The 9,988-nt window shown below is 38.0% G+C and overlaps 2 protein-coding genes across 2 annotated transcripts in view; one reads left to right on the top strand and one right to left on the bottom strand.

Moving 5' to 3' along the window:
• Nucleotides 1-9,710, bottom strand: part of LOC127444163 (zinc finger protein 501-like) — a 29,944-nt gene extending 20,234 nt beyond the window's left edge. Inside the window, exon 1 of the mRNA XM_051703396.1 lies at nt 9,092-9,710. Within this exon, the coding sequence (XP_051559356.1) occupies nt 9,092-9,259 (168 nt within the window). The 5' untranslated portion in view covers nt 9,260-9,710. The remainder of the gene's footprint in view (nt 1-9,091) is intronic.
• Nucleotides 1-9,988, top strand: part of LOC127444237 (uncharacterized) — a 188,067-nt gene that overhangs the window by 74,979 nt on the left and 103,100 nt on the right.

Raw genomic sequence — 9,988 nt, 5'->3', positions numbered from 1 at the left:
GTACTGGAGTCACAACACAATCAACATTCATCACGAGGATTTCAGAAACATCACACGATTTTAATGAATCTCTTCAGCGCTTTTACTTTTTATCCTGCTCTTGGTCAGATATTGAAGATACTGAGGTTTGAGGATTCAGCACATCCCATATAGACACTTGTTCAATTCCTCTCCTTCTCGTTAATTACCAGTACGGAGTCGTTTGGCTCTGCTAGCATGTGTAAATTGTAAGTAGTCATGTAACCAGATAAATAGCAAGCTTACATGATGAACATAACCAACCCACTTTACAATTTTATTTCCCAGAGCAGAGCTTTAAAATACGTTCTTGGTTTCCCAGGAAAGTTTCCTTTACGGAAATCTAACGTTTGTTTTAGGTTGTTCATGATGGTTCCCCTAACATCTTAATTTCCAGAAACTTTCTGCAAACTCAATAAACAGACAAGCTATTGATAAATTATTATAATGACTTTATTATATAATCATTAAAATCATCCACATCACATTTAGGAAGACTAATATATCATTTATGCAACCCTGCTGTACGTCAACACTGAAAACTTGTTTTTCAGTTTCCTAAAACTGTAGCTCAGCACCACGGACATACACACATATTGTAGTAAATTATTTCAAATAATCAATGACTTCAACACAGTCAAGGGTTTTTAAAACCAGAAATTTATTGAAAGACATTAAAAATTGAATAAACCTTTAATTAACTTTAACTAGGCTAATATTAAATTAATTTCTTACCACTGTGTAGAGTTTCACAAAGACATCTCTGTTTCTCTTCATTGTAGTCAATAAACAAAAAACCATCTCCGTTACACTCATACAACACGTTCTTTTCCATAATGAGTCAAATCTTTATCAAATCGATAAGATAAATATTTAATATCACATCTAGAAGCAGGGGCGTAGCCAAAGGTGGGCTGGGCCCTCCCAAATTAGACCCAGGCCCACCCAGAATATGAGAGAGGCCTTTCTGTTGCCAAGGCAAATTTGGGGGAAAACAATTTAGCCAAAAATTTGGCCCATCCATTTTTATTGAGGTCCACCCAAAAGTAATTTCCTGGCAGTGAGTCATCAAATTTCTGTGAGGGAATAAATCGCGTGCAGATATAATGCGTGCGCATAGATCAGACGCAGGAAGATTTGTCTGAAATGCTTTTTACATCGGTTCATTATAATGCATTCTAATCCCATACACTGTGATGTTGTCCATCAACCTCTCTGCAACGTGACAATCAAATAAATGATCGTGAAAAATAATGGAAAAATGTGAATGGAAATATATGATAAAACTAACCATTAGAGTTCATTCTGTATAAGTTCTTCTAAGGTTGTCACACACAAAACGCTCCCTGCAGCATTCTGGAAAAGGTTTGGTTATGGTTTACAAATGAAACCTAAAAATAACCATTTGAGAGCATTCTGTATTAGTTCTATTTAGGTTGTCACACAACCCTCCCTGCAGCGTTCTGGGAAAGTTAGATTATGGTAATTAAAAATATAACAAAGAGAATGCTCCCAAAACATTAGGAATTGGTTCCCCTGCTGTAACATCGTTGTTATTTTATGGCAATTTCTTTCCCAAATTTGGCATTTTACATGATTATTCATTTAACCCAAAGTAAAATATGGCACACTATATCAGTCTGGAAAGCAGCAATCTGATGTGTTGAAGGGCTTATGCGATTGCTTCATACAGATAAAAAAAAAAAAAAAAAAGGATGAATTTACTGATGGCTGACTGACTACAAAATCAGTCAGGAAATTATGATCGTTTAGCTGCAGTCATTTTGAATTAGTGCTGTTAAGGCTTCAGGAACAATTCTCAATTCCCAATACCTCGAAAATTGAAGAATCAATTCTGTTTGGAATAGATTCCCAGTCCAGTGTAATCAATTATCAAAATAATTGTTAGTTGCAGCACTACAGAAAAATATTTCCTTTTGTGTTCCACAAAAGAAAGATTCTAGGTTTTGAAAATCAATGAAGATTTGAAACTCGAGATTGTCCATCACATCCCCTTGTAATGCAATTGACATGATCTCTTACATATCCCTTACTCTAGAAATGCATAAAAATAACGTTGCGAGTCTTATGACATTCTGACAATGTTGCCAAGCGAATCGCTTGACAACAACATCGCAAATCCTTCACTAGCGACTATACAACGGAGTTGTGTCATCAAAGGCAGCAGACAGAGAAAAGTCAATTTCTTAAGCTCTTAAAAAAACAGCCAAACTCTGACCCCTTGATTAAATCATATCGTTACTAACACAGCTACATTAACTATTTAAATGAATTCATCTTTATTCTCAATCCACATCAAAGGTTAATGTGATACTGTCCTCTACTGTCAATGAGAGCACAATTGAGCTGTGAAAAGATGCTATAATGATTCCAGGGCAGGTTGTTCTTTAGCATGTTTCTTTTTATGAATATTAAAATTTCCTGAATATGCGAATCTCTCCCCGCAGATAGAGCAGCTGTAAGGTTTCTCTCCTGTATGCATTCTCAGATGGTTTTTCAGGACATTTGGTTGAGCAAACGTTTTTTCACACTGAGTGCATTTGTAAGGTCTTTCTCCAGTGTGTGTTCTCTGGTGTTTTTCTAAGTTTTGTTTTCTACTGAAACTCTTCCCACAAACACTGCAGTTATAAGGCATTTCTCCTGTGTGCACTCTCACATGTAGTTGGAGATGACTTGGACCAGAAAAGCTCTTTCCACAGTGAGAGCAGAGGTAAGGTTTCTCTCCAGAGTGTGTTCTCTCATGGGGTCTCAGCTGAGATTTGTGACGGAAATGTTTATCACAGTGTGAGCATTGATAGGGTTTCTCTTCAGAGTGTATTTTCTGATGTGACTTTAGACTACCTGACCCTGCAAAGGTTTTCCCACATTCACTGCACTGATACGGCTTCTCATTGGTGTGCGAACGGACATGTATCTTCAGATAGTGTCCGTAGGTGAATCTCTTCTCACAGTGAGGACACTTGTACGGTTTCTCTCCCGTGTGTATTCTCTCATGTATAACAAGACTTTCTTTAGTTTTGAAACACTTGCCACACTCACTGCAGTGGAAAGGCTTTTCGTCACTGTGTCTCTTCATGTGAACTTTTAGAAGAGAAGGAAAAAAGAAAACCTTCCCACACTGCTCACAGCGGAACCCCTTTCCTCTGTGCACTTCTGAATGGAGTTTCATATCTTCTGCGGTAGAAAAGCTGCTCCCACATCTCCTGCATTTGAAGAATTTCTGTTCTGTGTGTCTTCTTTCATGTCTCGCTAGATGTCCCTTTGAGCTGAATGTCTTCTCACAGGTGATGCAGGAAAGACTCTGTGCTGTCAGACACTCTTTTGATGTAGAAGCCATTTCTCCATTAAAAGATGAACCTTTTTCTGCATCTACGTAAATAGAACATGAGTGTAAGTAATAGTCAGATAGTAATTATCTCACAAAACATTTATAATGAACGTGGCTGAAAATAGGGGTGTGATCAGAGAGGATGACAAAATTCTTGTAGTTGAAGGGGGAATATAAGAAAAACTGGACAAGAATGGACCTGGAGCTTTTGACCACATTAAGTGGCAACAAAAATGTATTTATTTCACTGCATTAGATACAAAACATCAAACCAAGTTGCAAACAAATGATGCTAGCAGAGGTAAACTTGTATTGGATTTTGCCGATACTCATAACTAAGTTGGAGGAAAACAGCAATGGCAGAATAATATGCAAATAGTTTTAAAATCGGTTTATTGAATGTTATAAATAATTTAACAATAAAACCTCTTCAGAGCCCTTGTTTTTATAACTGTAGAGTAACAACTTGGGCAACCTCAACCCCCAAAATAAAAACTTAAGGAATCTGCATGAATAATAAGTGTCTCGTTTTCTAACATTTAAATTGCTCAGTTTTGCAGATAATCCAGTTTCACTGCAGCATGCTGCAAGTTTTTCTCTGAAAATGCTATTTGCTCAGGAGGTTGCTAAAGCTTTTTTCTATCAGCTTGCACGGCAAGGTCTGCTTTTGGCCATGACACAAAGAAGCACATCTTTAACAAGGTAAGCTGTAGCCAAATCTGGCCTGGCACACATCGCTATCTTAGTTCATTAGATTAAATGAATCCACACATAGCTAGGATAAGTCACTTACTTACCAGATACACAATATGAGTTAAGTCACTAGCTGTTGAAGCCATTCAGTCCAAATGCGGAGCACACATAGAGATTTAGTTCATTAGCTCTATGCCATTCAGCCAAGCTGGCCAGGAGCACCTAGATAGCATACAGTCTGTGCCTATGGCTCTTTGGAGCAGCAGCAGTACACAAGTCCTGGCGGTAGATCTGTACTGTTGGAGGGTTGTGTTTTGTGTTATGCATTTGTGCAGCTTCCCTGCTTTGTTGGAGGATTGTTTGTATGTCTAATTGTGCAGCTGCAACATGTCATACTCGATCCAGATGCTATCACAGTATGTCTCCAGGAACAGGGTTGAGAACCACTGTGCTATATCATTCCAAGAGTTGTCATGACTTAACTAATGTTAGCATACTCTTCACCTTGTCAGCAAACATGCAGTTCTCCATTGCTGCAATCATTTTAAAAACAATTTAATTATCAAACAACCTGCTATTAAATTTTGATTGTCTTACATTATTCATTTATTTCATCATAACTGTATGTAATGATAACCTGTACTGTATGCATACCATGTCTTTTCCTTCTGTTTTAAATCAGCTTCTTAAGTAACTGGCTTTGTGAATATCATAGTCACATGGCACAACTAACTCCTGCAGAGTCAGTGATGGTTTTTATTCCACCTCTAGAGGCCATTGTTATACTGTAGAACCAAGGTTATCTAACTTCAGAACCCTTCAACACTGAAAATGGATTAAAAAAAAAAGAAAAACTGTAAGCATGTTTCATCGTGATTGTGATTCCTACATACAGTTGAAGTCAGAAGTTTACATACACTTAGGTTGAAGTCATTAAAACTAATTTTTAACCACTCCACAGATTTCAAATTTGCAAACTATAGTTTTGGCAAGTCGTTTAGGACATCTACTTTGTGCATGACACAAGTAATTTTTCCAACAATTTACATTTACATTTATTCATTTGGCAGACACTTTTATCCGAAGCAACTTACAAAAGAGGAATACATTGTAAGCGAATCATCTTAAGGAGACAGTGGTACGAAAAGTGCTGTATTACAAAGTTTCACTAGCATCAGAATAGTAGTATTCAAGACAGATTAAAATGCAAAATTTTTTTTTATTTAGTGCCTGGTTAAGTGCTCATGGAAAAGATGTGTCTTTAGCCGTTTTTTGAAGACAGAAAGTGAGTCAACTTCACGGATGGAGTTGGGAAGGTCAATCCACCAACGTGGTACGATGTCTGTAAACAATTGTTTACAGACAGATTTTTTCACTTTTAATTGTCTATATCACAATTCTAGTGGGTCAGAAGTTTACATACACCAAGTTAACAGTGCCTTTATTTTTCTGGAAAATTACAAAAAATTATTTCAAGCCTTTAGGCAATTAGCCAATCAGGCTAACTGGAGTCAATTGGAGGTGTACCTGTGGATGTATGTTAAGGCCTACCTTCAAACACAGTGCCTCTTTGCTTGACATCATGGGAAAATCAAAAGAAATCAGCCAAGACCCCAGAGAACAAATTGTGGACCTCCACAATTCTGGTTCATCCTTTGGAGCAATTTCCAAATGACTCAAGGTACCATGTTCATCTGTACAAACAACAGCACGCAAGTATAAACACCTTGGGACCACACAGCCATCACACCACTCAGGAAGGAGACGCATTCTGTCTCCAAGAGATGAACGTAGTTTGGTGCAAAAAGTGCAAATCAATCCCAGAACAACAGCAAAGGACCTTGTGAAGATGCTGGAGGAAACAGGTAGACAAGTATCTATATCCACAGTAAAAATGAGTCCTATATCGACATAACCTGAAAGGCTGCTCAGCAAGGAAGAAGCCACTGTTCCAAAACCGCCATAAAAAAGCCAGACTACGGTTTGCAAGTGCACATGTCCTCTGGTCCGCCGAAACAAAAATTGAACTGTTTGGCCATAATGACCATTGTTATGTTTGGTGGAAAAAGTGTGAGGTTTGCAAGCTGAAGAACACCATCCCAACTGTGAAGCAAGGGGGTGGCAGCATCATGTTGTGGGGGTGCTTTACTGCAGGAGGGACTGGTGCACTTCACAAAATAGATGGCATCATGAGGAAGGAAAATTATGTGGATATATTGAAGCAACATCACAAGACATCAGCCAGGAAGTTAAAGCTCAGTTGCAAATGGGACTTCCAAATGGACAATGACCCCAAGCATACCTCCAAAGTTGTGGCAAAATGGCTTAAGGACAACAAAGTCAAGGTATTGGAGTGGCCATCACAAAGCCCTGACCTCAATCCGATGAAAATTTGTGGGCAGAACTGAAAAAGCGTGTGCGAGTAAGGAGGCCTAAAAACCTGACTCCAGTTACACCAGTTCTGTCTGGAGGAATGGGACAAAATTCCAGCAACTTATTGTGAGAAGCTTGTGGAATGCTACCCAAAACGTTTGACCCAAGTTAAACAATTTAAAGGCAATGCTACCAAATACTAACAAAGTATGTAAACTTCTGACCCACTGGGAATGTGATGATAGAAATAAAAGTTGAAATAAATAATTCTCTTTACAATTATTCTGATATTCCACAATCTTAAAATAATGATCCTAACTGACCTAAAACAGGGAATGTTTTCTATCATTAAATGTCAGGAACTGTGGAAAACTGAGTTTAAATGTATTTGGCTAAGGTGTATTTAAACCTCTGACTTCAACTGTACATTTTGGCAGCCTCAGTACGACATTAAAAAGGTCTGCATAGAACCATGCTATGATGTGTATATGATAAAATCTTTACATTCTATAAATTAGTGGTTGACCGATATGGATTTTTTAATGGCCGATGCCGATATCCAGAGAGCAGGGTGGCTGATAGGACGATACAATGCCGATATATCACACAATTTAATTTGGTAAATAACAAACATAAAATTGCTAAAAAATATATAAACTCTTATTTAGCACTATATTTACTCAATTTCACACAAAACTAAAAAATTAATATTCTATTTTAAATGGTAGATAGCAGTTTCTTCAGATTTCTGTTTAGTCATCAAATTTTAGTAAATTATTTTCACATCTAGAAAGGAAAGAAGGAAATAACAGTACACACAGAAGTCCAGCAACCATGAATGGCATGTCCACATTAGCAATCACATTTGCTTAAAAAAACCACTGAATCAAACCAACTGCACATACAGTGCATAATGAATAAGACATTTACTTATAGCACACATGAAGCACTTTTACTTTGGGCTGCATCTGAAAATAGGCAGCTGACTTGCCACCTTGCTACCTAATCAGTTAATGGCTTAACTGACAGCTGTTTTGAATGAATGGAACTCTTAAGGAAACTGGTCTCCGAATAGTTTGAAAAGCACCTTATTTTCATCCTACCTCCATATACAGCCTCCGGAAGCAACATTTTCCTGGTTTCGGACGGAGTCTTGAAGTTGCACTTACGCGCTCTTGTGGATCCAGCACGAGCCTCAATCTCTTGACAGTTTAAACAGCCTGGAACGCCTGCTTGGATTGTCATGGAGAGACCGTCATGATTTGTGAATCAGAGGATCTTTTGATCCTGATCCTGACATTTTTATTCTGGCTAATGGAATACACGCTTCAGAGGAAGATATTAGATGATCGCTTGATGGGAAGAAAATGCTGGATTTTCATAAGGTTCGTGAATTACATCTGTTTAAATGAGATATCTGCATATTTGTAAATGGTATATAATAGAAGTTTTATTTATATTTGCTTTTATCATTAGAAAATAAAGTTATAGGTGACAGGGGACTGCTGAGGAGAGACTGTTAGAATACGCGCTTCAGAGGAAGATTTATGAGCACTCCACAGGATGCTGGATCTGCTGACGTTTTGTGAGGTTGGTTTATTACATCTATTTAAATGAGATATTTGCATATTTGCAGACGGTATATGATATGAGTTTTATTGATATTTGCCTTTTTATCATTAGACAAGACAGTTAAAAGTTACAGGGAACTATTGAGGAGAGAGAGGGAGAATGAAACAGGCGAGCACTTTAACATTATGAGCTCAAACATTGTGGCTCTGATATGCGGACCGTTTAAATGAGACTGTGTTGCACACCGGTGTATTAATGTAGTAACACGACTGCACTTAACAACAAAACGAACTGTGACTGGTCGTTTACATGTCTCAGTCACTTCACATGCAAGCAGGTGATTCTCAGAGCCCTCAAGAAACAAATCAGCCTAACGGGAAGATGTATCGGCCAATGCCGATAATTCAGAAAGTTAGAATTTCAGCCCATTTATCGGAGATATATCGGTCGACCACTACTATAAATGGTTCATCCCAGAGGGGGAAGGGGGGCTGTCTTGTACACAAAAAAAAAACAAAAAAAAGCATCTCAGAACATGTAATGAAGGAAACAAACATTGAAAGACAGACACATACCTGAAGGAACAAAATCATTATTGTCCTCATCTTTATCATGTTTGTCATGTTGAATAAAATCATCATCATCATTATCTTTTTCATCATGATTGTCATGTTGAATAAAATCCTCCTCATCTTCATCACTGTGCTGTTCCTCTGCTGTGGTTTCTCCTCTCATCTCCATCAGGTTCCTGCAGTCCAGCAGCTTCACTGAACACATCTTCAATGGTATCTGCAGCATCTGCTGTTCTCCAGCATTACAGACTGAAGCCAGAGACTCTGTGGCGGTTTGATCACCCTGATTACTGTCACACACACTCTCCTGAGTGTCAGTATAACAGAGTAAAATGAGGCTGAGCTCTGAGTCCTGTGTGTCTCTGGATCTCTGTTCAGATCTCTGATCTCTGATGCTCCACACTGAATCCTGACATTCTGTGGAGGTCCCATCAGTCACACACACTGAAGATTGACAGGAAACCTTCTCATCTGACTCATCTGGACTCTTGATATATTTAACAGCTGTACAAACCTCTCCGTTCAGTGGATCTCCTCTTTCCCTCAGCTTTGCCTCCAGTAACACCACCTCTTTCTTCAGCTGAGAGATTTCTGTCATCAAATCATCAATATCCAGCATGGACAGATCAGTTCCTACTGATTTACAGCACATCAGATCCACCTGCAAACTCATCTTCAACATCTCAACACCTAAACATCACAACATGAAAGACATAAACAAACACACAGCAGCTGAACATCTAAACAAACTGAGTTCTTCTTTCTTTGTTTAGTGAGTTTACCGGTGGACTAAAGAGCTTCATACCGCCTCCTGCTGTACTGGAGTCACAATACACTCAACATTCATCAGGAGGATTTCAGAAACATCACACGATTTTAATGAATCTCTTTAGCACTTTTAATTTTTAACCTGCTCTTGGTCAGATATTGAAGATACTGAGGTTTGAGGATTCAGCACATCCTATATAGACACTTGTTCAATTCCTCTCCTACTCGTTAATTACCAGTACGGAGTCGTTTGGCTCTGCTAGCATGTGTAAATTGTAAGTAGTCATGTAACCAGATAAATAGCAAGCTTACATGATGAACATAACCAACCCACTTTACAATTTTATTTCCCAGAGCAGAGCTTTAAAATACGTTTTTGGTTTTCCTGGAAAGTTTCCTTTATGGAAATCTAACGTTTGTTTTAGGTTGTTCATGATGGTTCCCCTAACATCTTAATTTCCAGAAACTTTCTGCAAACTCAATAAACAGACAAGCTATTGATAAATTATTATAATGACTTTATTATATAATCATTAAAATCATCCACATCACATTTAGGAAGACTAATATATCATTTATGCAACCCTGCTGTACGTCAACACTGAAAACTTGTTTTTCAGTTTCCTAAAACTGTAGCTCAACA

Source organism: Myxocyprinus asiaticus, chromosome 7, assembly GCF_019703515.2.
Source record: "Myxocyprinus asiaticus isolate MX2 ecotype Aquarium Trade chromosome 7, UBuf_Myxa_2, whole genome shotgun sequence".
Taxonomy (NCBI): domain Eukaryota; kingdom Metazoa; phylum Chordata; class Actinopteri; order Cypriniformes; family Catostomidae; genus Myxocyprinus; species Myxocyprinus asiaticus.
Note: the sequence above shows the minus strand (reverse complement) of the source record. Positions and strands in the feature narration are given on the sequence as shown.